The sequence below is a fragment of the Rhinolophus hipposideros genome, assembly GCF_964194185.1.
Source record: "Rhinolophus hipposideros genome assembly, chromosome: 9".
NCBI classification, from domain to species: Eukaryota; Metazoa; Chordata; class Mammalia; order Chiroptera; family Rhinolophidae; genus Rhinolophus; species Rhinolophus hipposideros.
The window spans coordinates 23,383,199-23,405,237 of NC_138055.1; the positions used below are offsets into that span (position 1 = coordinate 23,383,199).

At 47.9% G+C, this 22,039-nt stretch overlaps 1 protein-coding gene across 1 annotated transcript in view; it reads right to left on the reverse strand.

The window, feature by feature from the left end:
• Positions 1-22,039, reverse strand: part of VWF (von Willebrand factor) — a 138,954-nt gene that overhangs the window by 47,997 nt on the left and 68,918 nt on the right. Inside the window, 10 exon segments of the mRNA XM_081059627.1 lie at positions 338-1,716; positions 3,752-3,887; positions 4,569-4,727; positions 5,366-5,522; positions 7,054-7,167; positions 7,275-7,415; positions 9,932-10,078; positions 12,203-12,337; positions 13,477-13,615; positions 14,860-14,963. Coding sequence (XP_080915753.1) covers positions 338-1,716; positions 3,752-3,887; positions 4,569-4,727; positions 5,366-5,522; positions 7,054-7,167; positions 7,275-7,415; positions 9,932-10,078; positions 12,203-12,337; positions 13,477-13,615; positions 14,860-14,963 — 2,611 coding nt within the window.

Sequence of the window (22,039 nt, forward strand, 5' to 3'; positions counted from 1 at the left end):
AAGCTGATGGCCACCGAATTTAACAGGTTACCTCTGAGTCAGGGAGTAGGATAAGGTGGAGATAAGTCTGTGTAATAAAGACATATTTTTTACTCCATATCTTTGGCATTGTTGAAATTTCAACAATATACTTACATTACCTTTGACTTTACAAGAGAAGATCCTCCCCAATAAAGAATCACAGATGCATCTCCCTGCCTGAGGGGTGAGGACACAGGTACTCTGAAGGTACGATGTAACCAAAGGCACTGAGCAGGGGAGCCAGGATTAGAACCCAAGAGTCTCATATCCACCAAGGTCACCCCCAGCCTGGCACCCGTGCAAGGGCCCCGCATACCTGGGGCAGGGCCCAGAGTGGGGATCTGCAGCCCCTGTCCAGAGCAGCAACTCTGCAGCACCAGATCAGGAGCTTCTCGGGGCAGCGCCTCAAAGTCCTGGATGAGGATAGGGGCATTGGGCCAGCCGATCCTCTGCAGCTCCTGCACGTCAGCTCGAGGGCCCACTCCAATTGGCACCACCTGGATGTCTCCAGGCATGCGCTGGATCTCATCAGAGGCAGGGTTCGCTGTGACCATGTAGACCAGGTTGGGCGCCTGCTCCCGGTCCCCCTGGCTGGCCAAGAAGCTGTGCTCGGACAGGTACTGCAGGGCCAGTCCCGTGTTGGTCCCATTACCGCCCCGGTAGCGGATCTCCCGGACCCGCTGCAGGACATCCGCCTTGGACTGTGCCTGGAGGAAGGAGGACTCCACAGTCAGCACGTAGGCATACTGCAGCACCGTAACGTGGATGCTGTCCTGGCCCACATCCATCCTCTGGATCACCTCTTCTATGAACTCCTTGCTCCTGTTGAAGTTGGCCTCACCAATGGCGTCCGACCCTTCCAGAACAAACACCACGTCCAGAACCATGGAGTTCCTCTTGGGTCCCAGGGTCGAAACCCCCAAGTGCTCCGGACCCACAGTGACTTGTGCCACAGGGGACAACTGAGTGGGGGCAGGAGCTTCAGGGGCAAGGTCACAGAGGTAGCTGATAATCTCATCCCTTCGTTGCTCCAGCTCATCCACGCCGCTGAGCACAAAGGCCTTGTTCTCGGGGGCCTGCTTCTCGATGAGACGGATCTGCCTGAGGTTAATGTGGGGCCCAATGCCCACCGGGACCACAATGACCTTCTTCTTCTTCAGGCCCTGGACATAGCGGACCAAGTTCCGGGCCAACTTTGGAGGCTCCTGGCTGGCCGTCAGGAGCAGGGCGATGCGGGAGGCCTCGGGGCGGTCGACCTTGCTGAAGATTTGGAAGAGCGTGTACTTGAGGACCTCACTGGTGGAGGCCACCGCGCTGCCCGCGTACTTCACCTGGCTGGCAATGCGCCGCAGCTCGGAGGGCCGCTTCCGGTCCCTGAGGTCGATGTAGGCATGGGAGCCGTCGTGGTACTCCACCACGGACACGCGGATGCGCTTCTGGGAGATGTGCAGGCGCTCCATCATGTCCACCACAAAGACCTTCAGCACTTCGAACTCGGCCTCGGACAGCTTGGAGGAGCCATCCAGCAGGAAGACCAGGTCCAGTAGCTTGCTGCAGTAGAAGTCATGCAAGGGCGGCTCCGGAATGTCCTCCACATACTGGGTGGTGGGGCTCACCGGACCTTCTGTGGGGGGCACCTCTAGGCCTCCCGGTTCCCCGCAGGCTTCACAGGTGAGGTTAACACCATCGCAGTGACTACAACAGAGGGAGAGACATGGAAATGGTTTGGGAAGATGCTCAGATCCCTTCTCAGGCCTGCTCAGAACCATTATACGTACTCCCATAGACCTGCCTGCCTGGCCCAGCTGCACCAAGCTCCCACAGATCACTCTCCACCCAAGCAAGACACCATGTTAACATAGTTCCCCAAATAGTACTGCTACACACACACACACACACACACACACACACACACACACACACACAGCAAAGGCTTTCCTTGATTCTAGAAGCCAAAGCTTTAACCCAATAGGACTTGAGAAAGAATCTTTCTTGCTTCTATGTCATCCACCAGCTGTTCAGGTTGATTTTTTTTCAACCTATATCGCTAGCAGTATAAATATTTAATTATAATCCAAACTTTCTGCCAAGTGCATATCTCCAAAGACAAATATTGCTCTAAAGTGTTAACACTGACCAGGGCTTGTAAATGTTCTGTTGAAGATAAATGCTTTACAATATTTAGAATAACAGAATTTAAACTGTATGAGCTTTGTATCGTGTTTAATATGTTGGGCCTTAAGGAAGAAAGGAAAAACTGGACTAAAAACATTTTGGAAAAATGAATAAGGATTCAAACTCCCAGTTGTATCTAACAGAATAAAGCACTTGGGAGTAGTATATTGGGGTCTCCAAGATGTTAGAGGAGAAAAGACAGTGGCTCATTCATTCTTTCCTCCAATGGACATTTGGGGAGCGCCTAACATGCCAGGGACTGGCTAGGCCCTGTGCCCACCCCCAACACATACCATGAATCTGTAGCAGAGAATTTGCACCCCATACAAATTCCTACACTACCAGTCCAAATTTCCAGTCACTTCTCCCTTTTACCAATATCTTGGAAAGTGGCAAGGTACCACAAGTGAAATCCAGGCTAGGACCTTCTCCTCTGTGAACTCTTGGTCTTTGAAGCAACTTGCCTTCAGCACCCCCAGGAAAGCTAAGAGGGCAGCAGTGCCCTTAGCCCTGGGAAGTGTCCCCTGGGGCTTGCTTCCCAGGCGATTTTCCAGGGTACTTTGGAACTATTATCCACACCTGTTTGAAGCTGTGTTATGTACCCTGGTAGCTGCCCCTCCCTCTGTGCTAGCAGAGGGAGGTAGAGAGATGGCTCTACGCTCTCACGCCCTGAACCCCAAACCAGCTTATGCTCACCCCATTCTTTATTCCTTGCAGTCTCCGTTTCAGCTTAGGGAGAGTAGACACGCAGGGTCTTACTGGGAAGTTCATTCCTACTTCCTCGTGGTTCACATGATTTATTGCTTCAATCCTTGGTTAACAGTGCATGAGTGACATACTTTCTAGTTTCCTGTGTTTGCTAGAAAACTCACCCCGGGCAGTGTTCACTCTTGTTTGTACAGATGGCGGCGGCAGGATCTGACTCTGGCAGCTGTGGCCACAGCCCCATGCACAGTGAATTTAAGTTCTCAAGTTTAAGTTCCCATAAGGAGTGGTGTGGAATATATCAGCCTCTGAATACATGTTCCCTACTTAGGAGCAGGACTTCAGAAAGCTCAGCTGTCGCTCTAAAACTCCTTCTTACTCCCCAAAAGCCAGTTCCCAGAGGCAATTAGGTGAGAACCCAGGGTTCATTCGCTGATGAATATCTTCCCTCCCAATTATAAAAGCCCTGACCTGAGACCTGGGCTATGGCCCCAAGGTGTCTATGCTGCACTGAGGAGTCAGGGGTCTGCCTCTCTTTCCTCCCCTACATCCCCACCTCCAGTGAAAAAGAAACCTGACTTTCACAGATACCTGTCCTAGACTCAATGTGACCACCAGGGACAATAAAAGACCTTACCCTTCCTGCAGCGATAAGAAGTTAAAAAGCCTAACCCTGGTAAGAGATATTTTCTTGGGAAGCAATCTAGTCTGTCCTTAGAGAAAGAGAAGCAAACTAAACAAAAACATTCTACCTCTCGATGCACATAGCAAAGAAGTTCTTCCCAAATCTACACCTCTGAGCAGGCCCCCAAAGAAGATAGTAAGACACACTTCAAAAACCAGGTTTTACCAAGTCTGGCAGTGCTTAGGGTCACTGGGGCTCAAGGTGATTTTCTTTCCAGGGGCTAAGCGCTGGCCAGCCACCTCACACACGGGGCAGTCTTCGGGATTGATGCAGGTCTGCAAAAGCTCATCCAGGATTTTCCCTGCACAACAAACCTCTCCTTAGAAGTGAAGACTCACCTTTCCCACCAGGAAGACTCACCTTTCACTAAAGGGGCCTGTCCCAGAAGCCAGCTCTGCCTGCCTTCCCAAGAGTCACCTTATCACTTAGGGAGCAATCTTCCCTCTCTAAGCCATGATTTCTCCCTCCATAAAATTGGCAGGGGGATTCGGTCACTCTACCACACTGCCCCCAAGCCTCAGAGCAAGCAATCTGCAAGGGTCTTTCCACTCCACCACAGGATACATTTGATAATTCTAGATCTGTGCAGGCCAGTACAGTAGCCAGGAACCACATGTGGCTAGTTAGATTTAAATTTAAATTAATACTAAATAAAACTGAAAATTCTGTTCCTCAGACACACGAGCCACATTTCAGTAGAACTTTCCCATCATTGCGAGAGTTCCATCAGCAAGTGAAGTGCTATTTTAGACAATGAATCCATAAATAGGCATACAGAAGCATTGTGCAGGAGCTCAACTTGGCAAAAATCATAGCTGGCCTGGCTTTGATGAAAGGACACCTGGAAACTGAAGCCAGAGTTGTAGGGCTGGGGATGGGACACCACTCGGCAAGGCTGAGATAAAGTAGGACAAGGAATCACCTTTCCTGAAAACTTGGCCCATCCCTCCAGCCTGTCCCCACCCAGGGGCAGGTGGCTTACCTGGAGGGCAGTGTGCATGGCAGCCCTCCACACACTGCACAGGGCATGCCAGCGGCTCAGGGTGCTGGCATGTGACAGGACAGGCTGGAGCACAGCTGTTATATCGCCACTCGCACTCATACCCGTTCTCCCTGAGATTCCTCTCCTCGCAGCTCTGGGCTGTGCAGACGGAAGAAATGAGGGTCATCACTAAAACACAGGCATTCCTGTACAATCTGAGCAGCCAGGACTGCACCCAAGGCCCCAAACAGAGGGCGTTGAGACCAGTGGTGGTGATGGCATTGGAGGAGGTGGTGACTATATTGAGGAACTAAAGAACTACAGGAGTCGCCAATATTAGACACTTCCAGACTTTTAAAGCATCTATACCAGGAACCGAGTGGTTCTGAATCTGATTTCCATATAAAAAGAGTCAGCTGCTTATAGTCAAGGAAGGAAGACTCTACATAAATATATGAACTGATCACTTGTATCAGCAAACATGCTAGAGTCCAATTAAAGATACATAGTGACTTCCTTCTTCTCGTCATCACCTTTCCCTGTTCTCCCTCTTCCAGAATTTCTGCAGAAGGGTCTCTACATATTCATGTCCTCCATCCCTGTCCCCTGTCCCCTGTCCCTCCTCACTCACATCAACGTCTTACCTCCCTTCAGCCCTCTGCCATCCACCCCCACACTATAGCTCTGCCTTCTCTCCCATGAAAATGTCCTCTTGCACCCCAGTTAAAGGTCTTAAAGTCTAGATACATGAGGGTTGGGAGGGGGTGTCTGAGATCATGCGAGCTATCAGGACTCACGGCACAGTGTGGCTGTCCTCCAGGTCACCACCTTGCCGTGCTGGGCACACACATGGGCGTAGGCAGCAATGGTGTCACAGAAGCAGGCACAGTCCCCAGTGGACTCACAAGAGCAGGTGTCGTAGATGCAAATGTCCAGGAATGGCTCGGGGTTCACCTGCAAGGGAGCATCAGGGTGGCCGAGGCCTGGGACCAGATTAGGCACTCTGGCTCTTGGTCTGGATGGGAATGTTCTGGGGCTCATGGAAGGGAAAAGGGGGCTCAGGGACAGAAGGAGAAGTGTAGCTCATTGTTGCCAAAGAGGGAATGGGAAAGAAGGCAGAATTCCTAGCTTCTAATCTGTATTCCAGCAAGAAACTTTGAATAAAGCACTTTTGCCAATCTTTCATACAGTAGATGTGCCTAAGAATTTTTCAAAAGAACATTCCTTTCTATACATCTATCCACTTACCTGCTCTGCTCAGTCACCCATCCATCCATTCCCATAACCCACTCCCAACCTCAGGGGTGTTGGGGTGTTTTTCCATAAATACAAATGCACGCACATGCCGGTCACTCTCTTTCCTTGCCTCCATTCAGCAAAGAGAAAGAGTAAATACATCAGGACCCACTCAAGCTTCCGCACTGGGGTGCTATGAGCTGGTATGCTGGACAGTAGGACAGCCTATGGACTCCTGGACTCCGAATCTACATGAAGAGGTAGCCCATCCACCATCCACGTTCAGTCACAGTAACCCCTTCCCACCTTCCCTTTCCCCCAAACACGCTACTACACACACCAGCCTTTTTAACCAGGGAAGTTGTGATAGGAATGAATTCAGGTATTAAATGAGTCGTTGTTTCTAAGACCTTCCAACAATGCTGATTCCCATGACTCCTCTCCCTGCCTTCACTCTTCCACCCAACCAGAGACTCCTGAGTATCCTTTGGAGTCCTTAGAGACTAAAAATCACTGGGTGGAAAGAAAGAGAGCTGAAGTACAGGTATTCAACCAGTCATACCCGTGTTGGTGGTGCTACTGAGCAGTGTACATGCATGTGTGTGTGTGTGTGTGTGTGTGTGCATGTGTGTTTGTGTACATATGTAGTCACATATACCTACGTATACATCCAAATACATGTGTGTATATACATTCATACAGAGACAGAGAGAAAGTTGCATTTAACCTCGTTTGGGGAATTCCTAACCACCATTTGAGATAAAGACACAAAAACAAGCCATAAAATGAGGGCTCAAAATGCCTGGAGTTAAGACCAGAAGAGGGTTTCTGTGAGACAAGACCTAGGGGCTAAAAGGATTTATGAGGGCAGAGGATGGGGTGCTCAGCTCCGGAGACATAGTGGGTTAACTGGAAAATGAAACCCCTGACTCTAGTGTTGGAGACAAGATAACACATGGGGAACAAACCCCACGACTGGGGAGAGAAGAGAAGCATTGGCAGGTACCCAGAAGAACTATACTTTGTGTAGAAGAAAAGTGATTTACCAGGCATTGCTTTCCTCATAAACTGTCAATTACCCTGTCTGTTTCCCAGCCCGAAGCCAAGAAAGGGAGCAAAGAGGTGACCCGTGCAGGTCATTTCAAACCTTCCAAGGCAGCATTCACCATTCGAAGCTTGCGCTCTGAGTGCCCAAGCCGCTGGCCAACCCTTGGCACTCTCCTGCCCCCTATTACCCCACGGCTCTTACCAGCTTGTTGCAGTCCTGGAAGACGTCACTGGTGAGGATCCTACAGGAGGAATCCACCATCGCCTGCTTCATGATGTTGTTGTGGCAGGTGGCAGGAGACGAGTCCAGCGGCACCTGGGGACCACAGGGACCAAAACGGTCAACCCAGGAGGATCCCAGAGACCCTCTTCCCGAGCCCAGCCACCTACCACCCAAGGTCCACACGGAGACCCCAGACGTACTTTCCTGGTGTCGGCACATTGTGGGCTCACTTTCCAGGAATTCCCAAAGTCCACAGGGTCTTCCTCCACTTGGAGGTTGCTGCTGGTGAAGTCGTTGTTCTGGATGCCATCGAAATTCCCACAGAGGCCACATACCTGCTCCTGAGGGATAAGTCGAGGCCGTGAGCATTGCAAACCTCAAGGCAAATTCTGATTCAAGGAAAAGAGGGATCAGACAGCGAAGAAGGCAGGCTCGTCTGCGGAAGAAGAGGACCGAGGGGGCGAGGACGGAGACCCAGAAGGAGAGCAGGGTGACTAGCAGAGCCTTATCCTTGACAAGGCCTTTTCCCAGGCATCCTCACTGATGCCATTTTAAAGTTAAGGAAGTAAAGGTCATTCACAAAGAGAGGCAACCTGCCCGTGTCCCACAGTCAGCCAAGGGCAGAGGTGGGAATTAGGTAGCCTTGGCCCTGGTATCTCCAGTAGAAACCATCACCCTCCCCAGTAAGGGTCTGAGCAGAGAGAGGAGCTGCTTCAACATTACATCAATGAGAGCAGAAAGGTCTGAGGAGAGAACATTCTGTCCTGTTTTACTACGGACAGGTGAGTCCCTTACCTGGAGAACTGCAGCCTGTTCAAAACAAGCTGGTGAGGATTCTAATGGACACCAAATGCCACCAAGCCTGATATAATATCTTATTAGTCTCTGTATTCACCCACCATAGTGTATACAAGGCCTGAAGAAGTAATTACTAAATGAATGGAAACCGTAACATAAGAACTATGGGAAGAACTGGAAATATTTGGCCTGGGAAAGAAAAAGTGCTGTGCTCTTACAACATAGTTGGAGCCATGTCTTGGGACAAAGAGATGTGACTTATTCTATTTTGTTTCCATATAGAGAATTTGGTTTGGTACAATGGGTATACGTTACTGGGAAACATGTAAGAAGAATATTCTCACAGTTGGACAAACGGCCCAAGATCTTTATGTGGCCTAACAGCCCGCACAGTATGGCCCCTGTCCCCTTCTTGCCCTTGTTAACTACCATTTGCCCCAAGCCCTTTCTCTCCAACCACACTGACTTCCTTGCTCAAACCCTCCAAACACCATCTACCCTAGTGCCTTTGCACATGCCAGCCCATCTGCCTGAAGACCTCACCTGGATATGTACATGGCTCACTCCCTGCCTTACCTGAAGACTCTGCTCATATGTCACCTTTTCAGGCAGGTATCATCAGATCAACCAACCTAAAATAATGTCTACATTATTTTAGAATATGGTCTCCACCAGGGTTGGGGTAGGCAAAACTACACCCCCCCCTCCCAAAGATATCCATGTTCTAATCCCCAGAACCAAGATTATGTTATCATATGTGGCAAAAGGAACTGATTAGGGTGTAATTAGGTTAAGGGTGTTGAGATGGAGAGATTGTCCTGGATTATCTGGGTGGGCCCAGTAACCACAGGGTCTTATAAGGGGCACAGGAGGAGTCGGTCAGAGTGAGAACAGTGGTGCGACAGAGGGAAGCAGAGCGTGATAGAGATATGTTATTGATTTTGAAGCTGGAGGATAGGGCCATGAGCCAAGGAATGCAGGCAGCCCCCAGAAGCTAGAAAAAGCGAAAAAACAAACGGACTCTTCCTTACCATTTCCAGAAGGAACGTAGCCCTGCTGGCCAATTTTAGACTTCTGACCCCCAGAACCAGAGAATAATAAATTTGTGCTGCTGTTTTAAGGGACTAAGTGTGTGATACTTTGTTATAGCAGCAATGGAAATCTAATACAAGGGTTAAGGTACATATATATGCATATATGTACATATATGTGTATGTGGATAGACAGATATAGATATACAGATATAGATATAGAGATACGTAGATAGAGAGATAGAGATAGTTTTCTCCCTGCTGTGTCCACAGTGCCTAAGACAGTGACTGACACATAATAGGAGCTTAGTAAGGATTTACTGAATAAACAACTGAGCAAACAGTTAATGTTTTGGAGAAACTGAATGTGCTACCACGGAGAAGCAAGGACAGTGCAGCCTCACTGCAGTGCAAGCTGAAAATGAACAGTGCTCTCAGACGCTGTGGAGCTCTCTCCTGCTGAGATGAAACAGCCACCAGAGTAGACAGAGCACTTGTCACATGCATGCCAGTTAGAGAAAATGAAGTCCCAGCAAACTGTTGAAACCTAAACAAATACTGTAAGCTTCCTCAAAAGTAGGTTATGAGCAGTTTCACAAATGGCTCTCAAAATACACTGGACTGTGGCTCACCCAGAATACTTTGCAGTGTTCTAACAATATTGTGCATGATGGGTTGGTCTCTGTAGGTTAAGAAACCTTAAGAAAAGTTATTGCCTGATCTTTCCTTCCTTCTTTTGAGGATATAAACTGCATGTCTAGCAAAGCCAGTCAAGGAACTGTTTGCAGCAGTGGGGGGCCCTCAGTCCCTCCCATATGCAGCTAGTCTCAGGAAACAGCGGAGCCTAAGGCTACCCTTGAGTCCCTGGTCTTATTTGTATGGGGAGGGAGGCTCAACGAGATGACCACCCACCCTCTCACGAAATGGTGGGAGGGGCAGTGTCTACTTCCTGCTACTGAGGAAGCGGAAGAAGGTCCCAACGAGGAGTCATAGACAAGATGAGAAAGAAGTGGAAGAAGGCCACGGACCTGATATGTCTGTTTCAGGACCACGGAGATGCCCAGGTGGTGGTCCCAGACCACAGAGAGTGCCTTGCTCAACAGCAGAATGATGTAACGGCCAGACTCCACCACCTCGAAGTGAGTTTCATCCTTCATGGGCCTCTTCACATTCACCTGAAGGAGGACAAATCGTAAGACAGGGATGGGGAGGACAGGCACGAGTGTCCTCCTGCCCCAGACGCGTGCCTGTCTCTATGGCTCTCTAGAAGCCCCAGCCCCATTCAGTCAGAGTTGGTCCCTACAGGGCCAGCAGCTGCCCGGACATTTCTGTTTCTGTCTTGCCTACCACTCTCTAAGAATCCTCTGACTGAGGGACAATAATTGGCAGCAAAATCATAATTACGAGATGAAAAATACAACAGAACCCACTGGCAGAAGAGCATCTCTCACTTCACAAAAAAAATTTTTTAGCACTTGATCATTAAATATATGCGGCCCTCTAAATAGGTTTCTACTGCGGCAATCGTTTTAAGCATCTCTAGGCAATCGGTTTAAAAATTCATCCCTTGGGGATGTAAAGTAAAGCATAGGGAATATAAGCAATAACATGGTGACAACTATATATACTGCCAGGCGGGGACTAGGCAGGGGGACCACTTCTTCAATTATATAAATGTCTAACCACTATGCCGTACAGCTGAAATTAACATAAAATAATATTGAATGTCGACTAGAATTGAAAAATTAAAAAGCGGGGGAGGTAAAGGGGAATAAGAAGTCCAACTTTTCAGGTATAAAGCAAGTAAGTCATGGGGATGTAACATACAGCATGGGGAATGTAGTCAATGATAATTATGAGAGCCTAGAATGGTATCAAATGGCTGCTGGACTTATCATGGTGATCGCTTCTTTAGGTGTATAAATGTTGTATAACTATGGTGTGCCCCTGAAACTAACATAATATTGTGTGTTAGCTATATTTTAATAAAAATCTTAAAAAATAATAAAAACCTATCCCTTTAAAAAAAAAAAAAGGAGCACTGGACCCTGTCCTTTCCTCCCCCCACCTCCCAATCCCGGCATCGCTGTCATCAGGATTCCAAGCCCACTAGAAGCAGAGAGGCTGAGGAGCTCAGTGTTAGCAGCAGGAATCCCAGATTTCAGTTCGTAGGATTCTGACCCGAGACCTTGGCTGGCTGAATCGTGCCAGCACTAAATTCTCCAAGCCCATTGCAGTGGCTTGGCTATCTAATTCGTAAAATTGAGGCAGATGCTGTCACCCCTTTGCAAAGGTCCTCTCCTTAGAGACACACCACATGCAGAGCTAATCCCCTGTGCACACCTCCTATTCAGTATCACCACTGTCATCTGCCCTAAGTAAAGCTGTCCTTAGAAAAGGAGCTGACACTGCTGACCCCGTCAGAAGGTCACACTTGTAAGCAGTTTTCTTCCATATGGAGAATTCACCTTCCCATCCCAAACTCAATGATGGGCGCTTGCAAGAAGGCAGGGATGCGGGCTGAGGCCATGGAACAAAATGAAGGTACCAGGACAGCTGTGAGCCCAGACCCCGGGTCTCTCTACTGGTAGATACAGTCAGACCAGCGGAACAAGAACTGTGGATGAGGGACCACCTGCCACTTCAAATGCAGATTCCTGGGCCCCACCCAGACCTATGAGTCAGAATCTCAGGGTGAGCCTTGAGGTCAGCAGCTTAAACAAGATCTCCTCATATATTCCCAGGTGCCCTTTTGACAACCACATCGAAGCTCTAGTACACAGGGCCTGAATCAGCTTACTGCTCTTTTGTGCTCTTTTAAAAAGATTTATCTGGAAAGAACTAAAAACATAAAAGAGGAAAAATCGCAAAACACCATCACTTCCCAAAATATACATATTTATGTATGTGTGTGTGTATACACTCGTATAATTTATTTTACATATATGTATTTGATATATATGTATAAAAGGCAAAGTCCTCCTGCCCTCCGATCTCCACTCCACCCTCCAGAGCTAAGCACTGATTCCTCCTGTGCATTTGCAGATAGAGTTGCACACCCTTCTCCACGCATATCTCTGCACCTTGTTTTACTAAAACGGGGTCATGTTCTGTAACTTGTTCTTCTCGTAGAATATGAGAAGGTAGGAGGTCAGGTGACATAGTTCCACCCCGTGCTCTTTCATGGCTGCACAATATTCCATTCACACAAGTTTTAAATGAATGCTTGACAATGCTCTTCATAAGCTGACGGAAGAGCAAAGGGACCTGAGAATGGAGGGAATGAGGCTGGCACTCACCTCCCCGTCAAACAGTTCAATCTCTCCTCCTTCCACCAGGATGGTGACACGCTTCTTGCATTTCACTGAGGGGTAGCCACACCCCTCATTCCCCACCAGGATCCGGAAGGTCCCAGGGTTACTGCCACAGTAATCCTGGGGAAAAGAGGTGCCAAGAGAGAAATATTATTCCAGCCACCTCTTCCCAGATCAGAAGACTGGCACCTCATCATTTCAGATGTGGGTGGTAGAAGCTCAGCTGGTTGGTGTTGCTGCTCACTCCCGGCATGCTCTGCGCATGGCTGGTCAGGGCACTGTTAGTTCTGCCCCACTGCCAGCATGCTGGGCAGGCATGCATGCTCAGCCACCCTCACTGCCTGACTCTCAGGGCACTGCCCAGTCTCTGGGTCTGAGGCTCCTACAGGTTTTTGGTCCTCCCTGCAGACCACACCAAGCCCCCACCCCTTCTCCTCCTGGGAACAGAGACAGAGAGACCACATTGTTTAAAGTTTCACAGAGTTGAGCTGTCTCATCCCTCAGGAGAAAAGCCCCCATACCTCCTTGCTTACTCACTTTGTTGTCAACCAGCAAGAGTAATTGACAGGAATCCATGCAGTGGGGAGAGGGAGGCAGGAGAGCCAGTGCCCTCACTCACCAGCTAGGATTTCCTGGGCTCTTTCTCATCCTGCTGGGCAATGTGACATTTCTGTGCCCCCATCCCCCTCACGCCCATTCTGAATTACACCAGGTTAGAAATGAAAATATGGAGAATGCAATCGAATCACAGGGTGGGACGCAAACTCCAGGGCTCATTTCCACCATCCCCCGTCCAGGGCCACTGCCCAAGGCTGTGTGGGTTGTTCACTACACAGGGGTGCTAGCAGGGAGGGTAAGTGGGGGCTGAAATCCAACCCTGGCTCCCCTCCCCACTGTGCACCCTGATTGAGGCTGTGTCTGCCGAAAGGAAGGGATGCCTTTATCTAATTCCATTTCGATGTTAGTTTTGGTTAATGGTAGCCTTGCCCCGACACCAATACCAGTCAACAAAAGAGCTTCTACCCTATTTTTGTAAGTGTCCAGGTAAACGAAAGGAAGGGCAATGACTGTGAGGTTCAAGTCCCCGACTCTTTCAGGCACTTCTCTCAGGGGCAGGACAATCACTCAAGTAGAAACAAGCCCAAAGTCGTTTCCATGACAGAACAGCAGACTCGGACCTGGAAACCCCAGACTGCAGTCAGCACCTCCCACCCCCTCCTAGGGACAAACAGCACCCTCCCCCTCTCCCTCACACTCACCTGCACCAGAACGTACTGGCACTCCCCAGGAAACATATATTTGAGTCCATCGAAGGTGAGGTAGTGGGCCATGCCCAACGTGGAGCATGTGGCATCACACACGTGGTCTGTGCAGTTCCACTTCCGGTCTTGACAGATACTAAAAACAGTAATGGCAAGGATGGCCGGTTAGGTACCTTGGGTGTGAGGGACTCATCTGGGCATTGGGGAACGAGGAGACCATGAAGGAACATAAAATGCTCTGGGTGCCACCCAACCCAGGAAGCCCCAAGAAGGGGAAGCTCTGCAGCCTATGAAGTGTGGACCTCACAGAGGGGTGAGGGTGGCTTTGCCGTTGTGAACTGACACATTTTTAAAACACAGGGCCCAGGAAGAAAGAGGGAAGCCAAGCTGCTCTCCATCACAAGAGGGAAACTGAGGCGAAGAAGGGAACAGGTTGTCTAAGGTGATCCAGGCAGCCAGGAGAAGAGGCCCAGATCCTCTGCAGGCCACCTGCCATGGGTTTCCTAAAGCTCAGCCTCCCTAGAAGTTGACTGAGAATAGCCCCAGGGTCTCCACAAAACAGAGACAATGAGGTTGGAAGCCATCTGAAGCTAATGGGGAACACAAGACAGAATGGCAATCAAGTTCTGAGATGGGAAAATAGGGGTCAACCATGAACTTCTGCCAGGAGAGGTTTTATGTATACATAACTATATGGTTTAGTCTACAGAGATTTGCCAACTGCCACAATGCCCCATCCCACTGCCCTACAACTAGAGCTAACATCAGGAAGCCCACTGTGTGTCCAAGGCGGTTAGCTCAGACCTCAGGCCCAATAGACAGCTAAGCACCTCTGCCTCTGTCCACATGGTCCTTTCTCTGAGCTAGGCACAGCCACAAAGTCAAAGTCTAGGTGAATAAGCAGAGGAAGGGATGTGAAGAATGGCCAAGGAGAAGGGAGAAGAAAAAACAGCCACCCTCACAAGACCTCTTTTCAAACTGTGCCATTATAAGCACACTTTCAATATGCTTAGGGGGCAGTATAAGGCTGGAAGGACCCTCCAAACCCTATGCCCTTTGGCAGTTTGGTCACATATGCAATGACAGATATAAGGTAAGGCCCTTATCTTCTCCATGCCCCATCTCCCTGAACAGAAACACTAACCTCTAGGAGAGTGTCCATGCAGGGAGAGCACAGGCAAGGATAAAGATTCTCCCCATTTCAGATAGAGAAACAGAGGCACAGAGAAAAGGAAAGACTAATCACATTCCCTCAGGGTGCTGGCGGTAAGTGCCAGAGGTCATTGGCCGTATCTGCCCCCACCTTGACCTGCATCCCCACCTCCATTCGCTCCACCCACAACGGCTCAGTCCCCAGGAAAGCCTCTCCCAAAGCCTCACCAAGTGTTGCAGTCAATCTTCACAGTCTCTCCTGGGGCATAATCTTTGCCCTGATGGGAGCAAGGACATCTTTCCAGGGCCACACATCTGTTTTCATGCCGGACCTAAGGGAAAGCAATCCACAAGTCTTGAGCGTCACAGTGAGTGAGCTAGAGCCCTGCTGGGAAGGCAGCTCGGTCAGAGGTCAGGCCAGGGAACCCATGCCCAGGCGGGGGCTTGGCAGACACAGGCTCCCTTCTACACGGGTCCTCCCAACATAGCTAACGACACTCTGATCACCGTCTACCCTCATATCCTGCTGGGAGAAGGTGACCTGGAACCTCGGTGAAGGCTCTTTGGTAATATGTGTCAGAAGACTTTGAGATTCACGTATCCTTAGCCCCAGTAATTCCTAGCAGAGAATTTCTCCAAAAGAAATAAAGTTAAAGACAAAGGTTGATATGGAATTATTCGTCATTGCAAAAAAAATATGGAAGCAATCAAGTAAGTGTTAAACAATAGAAAAATGATTACATCCACTAAAGACTCCCCAGGTGATGGTGTCCTATGGACCTATTAAACTGACCCTTTGAAAGATTCTCAAAAGATATGGTAAATACTTTGTTGTTAATTTTTAAAACGGGGGGAGGGGGAACTATATATACTATTGTCCCAATTATGAAAAAAAATATGTACATACATTTCAAAAAAAGACTTGAAGGAAATGTAGAAGTTGCTTCCAGATAGTGGGCTGGGGTAGGGGAACTTTATTTTCTGTTTGGGTTTCTTAATTTTTTTTTCAAATGTTCTTCAGTGAACATCTACTATGTTTATAATTGAAGAAAATGGGCAATATATTTAATAAAATGCACGAATTAATTGTTAATGCACTTCATACTCTGGAGATGAAAGTTGGATACTGGCCATAGGCAGGGATGGACCAAAACCAGAGTTTGGGGTCTTGTTCAAGCCCCATATTTGCTGTCCTCACCCAGTCCCCTGAGATTCTGACATACCCTCCATGGGGGTATGCTCTATTTCCCTGCCCTCCCCCCCCACAAAGAAGTTACTATATGAGCATGTTGTACTCCTCAGGTCTATTGGGGTCAGGGAAAAAAAGCTAAGGCCTACTGGCCCCAGAAGAGCTGGTCAAACCCATCTGACCCCAAGGTGTAGATGTGCTTCTGTCTTAACCACAGGAGGCGGCCCTGAACAATTGCCCTCTGTGGCCTATATTTGGGTGAACTAAAAGATCCCTGGGTCACCCTCAGGTGAAGGAACCATGGCACTTTGGTTCCAGAGAAACCTGAAGGGTGAGAAGCTCCTGGTCTGGGAGGTTCAGGATTCATGTGACCCAGTCACACCTCAGGAAGCCTGAGTTCCCAGGGCTTGGAACTAGAAAAAGACCTGGGAACAGGTGGGTTTGGGCTGAACAAAGGCCATTTGCGTCAAGGATCAGAGGCTAAAAGTGTGTGTGTGTGTGTGTGTGTGTGTGTGCGCGTGCGCGCGCGTGTGTTTTAAAGGGGGTTAGGAAGAATAACCTCCACTACTTCACCCCACCTTCACTCAACCTTGGTTGTTTTCCTGAGTTCTCAGAGCCTAAGTGAAGGGACATGATGGGCAAGCAGAGAGCAAGGAAGAGGCAGAACCGTCACATTCCAGGTAGCTCTTATCTCCTAGGACCACTGTTCTTGGAAGATACTAAGCTTAGGTGCCTAGTAGAGAAGATGGCAGCGTGGTAGGAGCAGGGAGGGCGTGGAAAACATCTCTCTAACAAAGTCTTCAAAGGCTGTCACAATTAGGGTTCCTTCCCACATTCCACCCAAGCTTTTTTAGCTCGGACTTAAGGCCAAGGACTGCCACCATTGGCTACCCTAAGAATAACAATAACGCCTCTGCTGAGGAATCTTGACAAGCTCCCCAACATTCACTCCTATAGTTAATGGAGACCAGACAAGAAGCCTCGTTATTGGAAACATTACGAGAGACAGAATGATGCAGGATGTATAGGGGTGCATTCCAAGACACAGAGCCCTGCTCGCCTCGCCTCACCTCATCTCCCCTCCGCAGAGCACATTCCCTGTCACCTTCAGTAGGCTGGGTGGAGGGCTCTCAGATCTCTTAGTCTGCTTGCTGCATGTTTTTACCTCACTCCAGATACTCCACCCATTGACAAGAGTCTCGCACACCATGGCCCAGGGAGCCCCTCCCCTGGCCCAGGGCTGAGTTCCAGGCAGCCCAGCCCGCATCCAGTGGACATAAAACACAAATCCCAGCTTGGCCGTGAGATTATGCTGCCACCTCCTTCTGTGCTGTCACTGACAACCATATGGCTCCTCTCTGCCCGGACGTATTTTAGTAAAAGAAGATTACTAATTGGAGGATTACAACATTAAAATAGGACTGTATGATTTCACTTATATGTGGAATCTAAAAAACAAAACAAATGAATAAACAAAACAGAAACAGACTCATAGATACAAAGAACAAACTAATGGTTGCCAGAGGGGAAGGTGGTAGGGGAAAAAAAAGGGGGGTGGGGGGAATAAGAGGTACGGACGTCCAGTTATAAGATAAATAACTCACGGGGTGGTAACATATAGTGCAGGGAAGATAGTCAATAATATTTTAATAACTTTGTACAGCATCAGATGGGTACTAGACTTACGGTAATCACTTCAAGATATATAAAAGGTGAATAACTAGGTTGTACACTTGAAATTAATATAACATTTAATTAATATAACATTGTATGTCAACTCTACTTTCACTAAAAAGTAGGACTTTGATATTGAACAAAGACAGTTATAAAGAGAACAGAGGCATGGGAATAGATCCATAAGTCAAAACCGGAGAGAAGAAAAGCATAACCTTAAAAGGAAAGGAGATATTTCAAAGCCACACCTCAGCAGGAGTCTCCTGTCTTCAGAGAAAAAAATCAAATAACACCAGCCCAGCCAAAAACAACCTGAAGAGTCCTGAAGCATTAAAGAAATTCATGAAGATAGAAAGATAGAAACACAATGGGGGAGGGGCTAATGAATGGGCTCTAGATAAGAACTGGCCTAACACGCGTAGCAGTCCCTATGGGAATTTTGTAGCAAGTCACTTAAACTTCATGTTTAAAATGAAAAGAACCATCTTTGCCTAGTGTTTGTCCTTTTGGGACACCAGGAGCATAGTACTATGTTTCCCTGAAAATAAGACCTAGCCGGACCATCGGCTCTAATGCGTCTTTTGGAGCAAAAATTAATGTAAGAACCGGTCTTATTTTAATATAAGACCAGGTATAATATAATATAACACAACATAATATAATACTGGGTCTTATATTAATTTTTGCTCCAAAAGACACATTAGAGCTGATGGTCTGGCTAGGTCTTATTTTCAGGGAAACACAGTAAGATAAAGTTGATGAATGTGCTTCAAAGACTTCAGAAGAAACAGGCAGAAATAGTTGCCACTATTATTCATCAACCCATGACATCTTGAGTAAGAATGGTTCACACTGAGAAGAACATGGTACCAGGTCTTGGTCAGTCCCAAGAAAACATGTGAAGTAGAAAAACATTGGTTTTGTTACTCTTCTCTGAAAAAGCCACATCTCCCCCTTCCCATACATGAACATCATACTGACCCATTCTCCAAAATCTTTTGCCTTCCAACTGTCCTTTGTTCATTTTCCCACCCCATCAATACTTCCAGCTAAGTGCAGCTGATTTCAAGTAGATGTTTGCTAGGAAGAAAAAAAAAAATCTGATGAAATAACTCACACTAAGGTGTGAATGACTTCCCATGAGGATTTATAAGGTTGTAAGCATTTTTAAAGCTCTTGCTTGTTAACCAAAATGAATTTATGCTTATTGTATTTCAGCAAGCCTGATTAGGTGACAAAAGGTAGGAAATGTAAGAGATATTTTTGAGGCAGGAGGGCTTTCTTGGACCTTTTAAAATGGCATCTCATAGGATTTACAGTGCCCACATGGGAAGCCCACACTGGATGGGCCCCTGAGCCCAAACTCTAGCTTTCGAAAAGCAATGCCAAAGTCTTTCCAGTCTTCATATTGGGCCATTGAGAAAACTGAACATATAAGAACCAGGGAAATTAACATACTTCCCACTTACAGAGATTTCCTCGTACCAGCAGAACTGGGTACCAGTTTGGAAATTTAACCTCTAGATTTCAGAAAGTAATTGAGCATCTCCCGGACAGTGGAACTACATTTTCCCCAGAGCACTCATGGCCCTCCCTCCCAGAGGGAGGCAAACAGGGTGAAGGATCTGGTCTAGGAGTCAGGAGAACAGAATTTCTACCATATCGCTGTGTAGCCTTGGATGGTTCTGTTTCTGTTCTTTCCTCAGTCTCCTTCTGTGTGACAGAAGAAGTTGAAATTGTGGGTCTTTGGGGTTCCTCCTGGAGGAGCCCCTTGATGATGTTCCCGGAGAGGGCAATGGCAGTGAGTTGTGCTTCGCTGCCACCTCGTGGTGGAATCAAGTAATATTCTAACTTAAAGGCAAGTTAGTTCACTCAAGTGTCTTTGAACTAAAGCAAAAGACGGGAAATTTTCTCACGCAAACCACACACACACACCCGCCTCCATTTTATTGTTCTAGTGGGTCTCAGAATGTGGACACTGAGGTCTCAAAAACTTGCTCCCAGTGTCTGCTAATTTCCTATAGCATTTCTACTCATAATATGATTCATGGTTTTCCTCCATGAACTTCCTATAACAATCATTAAACTACCACTTACTAAGCAGCTTCCATGTGCTCGCCACTGTCATATGCAGGCCTCTCAACAACCCTCCTAACTCAATTTTACAGAGAAAAACCAGACACAAAGGTTTTAAGTGACTTGCCACTCAGTTCAGTATATGTCAGAAGCCAGGATTCAAACCTAGAATTTCGGGACTCCAATTCAATGCCTTTTCCATGCTGCTTCCCCACCAATCATTTATCAGGGTGTTGACCACTTATCAAAAGTACCCACCCTCTTGTTCCCTGCAAGGAGATCTTTGCACCAGTGGCAGGAGCAGATGAAATCTACAATTTGTGGAGTGGGCCAGAAAAACCTCTGCTCTAAGCAGGTGCCAGTCCTGGAACAAACAGCAAGAGGGGGTCTCTCTCCCTGCCCCCAACATTTCCAAAAAGATGCTGCTGGCCTTACATTGAGAGATGCCTTGAAAGAGAAAAGGCAGCCTTCCAGCGAGAGCAGCCCTGCTCAGTGTGGTCCAAGGACCTGTGTCGGTCTGTGATTACGTAAGCACAGAAGTGGAGAGACGGTGTTTAGAAAAGCATATGGCAATTTGATTGAGTAGTAGATCGTGTCTGTTGTGTCTAATAAAAATTAGAGGGGGTCATATTTTGTATGGAATTGCTTTTTTGTTTCATTTTTCTGCTCATTTCTATTGTATTTATGAAAAGCATTGGTCCACAAAAGATCGGAAATTTAAGAAAATGGGCACTTCCCGGGTGTCCCCTGGGGACGGAAGGAGGTGATCGCCACAGCCTCTGAGAGTGAGCCTTGTATTTATAAAAACAACAATTAAAGCTATTCCTGTGATTCTACAGCACTTTCTGGTTTTCAAAGTGCTTTCACCTAGTCCTTCAGGCCCACAGCCAATGACGAAGGCAGCAATTATGTGTCCATGTTACAGATGAGGTAACTGAGGCTCCGAGAAAGCGTGAGTGATTGTACAAGAGCGAGGAGCCAGGAAGTGGTGAAGCCTGGACCGAGAGCTTAGCGCTCTGACTCCGGTTCCTACCCGGGGCGCTCTTTCTGCTTTCAGTAGATCTGCCCCCCCAAGGAAAGAACTACTTCCCTCTTCAAGTTCTCAGAATGCAGAATCACTGACCTCTTCCCCAAAACCCTTGATAACATGCGACAAACTCACCACCTTCCACAGGGGATGTCAGGCCAAATAGAGAAACACCCCTGGGGAGGACGTCTGCGCCATCAGATGGGCCCAAACAGGGTGTTTCCAGCTCCTTTTTCTTGGCGCTGTGGCCAAGAACACGTGTCCTGTGCAGCCGCCAACACACTGTGCACTTAATAAATCACCCGGACTTCTGCTCTGCCGAATCTGGCCTCAACAATTTGCACGTTAGTCGGCATCGAATTGAAGCTGTTGTGAAAATAACCCAATCTCTCACGCTAGGCGCTTTCAAGTTGAGGTGAGAGACACCTCATTATATGACAGATATCGGAAGTCTGTGCTCAGAAGGCATGCCAGAGGCTTCAGGAATGCCAAAGAGCTGCTCACAGTGCGTCTACATCCTGTACTAGAGGTCTTGCTCTCCAGGGGATTTGGGACAATAATGCAGTTATTGTAGTTATTAATATTTAAGACTATCTGTACTGTTTCCTTCATACAAATAAAAGTTCACTGAAAAGAGCGTCTGATGCTGACATGATCTCCTGAGGGTTGCCCCTTTTCTTGCCAGAGAATTTCACCTCCCGGTACGACGAAGGGACAGTCAAAATAAGGGACTCTTGGAGTAAAAAGAGCAACATGGAAGCTTGCCCTCCCCTCTCCTATTTCTTGCCCTGCCCAAGTCTGAGCTTCTCCCTCCTTATATGCCTTCTTGGATAGCCACCTTCTGCCAAGGCACCAAACAAGACCTTCCAGTTGAGGGATGTTCCCTGGCCAATCTCTAGCTCCACATTAGAAAAGATAGTTCCAGAATCCTGAGAGGCTAAGACAGAGGGGAACACCCAGGGGAGAATAAGTAACAGCTAGTCTCTCTGTCTTAGAGGAGAAAGGGTCAGAGGGAAAGAGACAGACCATCTTCCCAGCACACACTCAATGGGGAGATCCAAGCACCCTCCACAGAACAGTGGCAGCTCCTATAGCCCAGGACACCACCCTTCCAGCTAAGGTCTGGGCATCATTTATGCCCTTTGTAGCCATATGAGAACCATCCTGTCCCCTCCCATTTTGGCCTCTACAACGCCTGCCCCTCACAACTCACTTTGGGTCTGGAGAATTGGAGTCAGGGAAAGCAAGACAGGATGCATTTCAAAGAGAAAAATCCAGAAGACTCATCCTTCAGGATGACAAGAATAATATATGTATAATATATTTAATATAAAATGGCCTAAGATGAAACTTGGAAGGGAGTAAGGAGGCTTGGGTATGCTCACAACTTTGCCACCACCAGGAGGCAGATAGGAGCCAGGTGGCCTCCTTGGACCATGCCT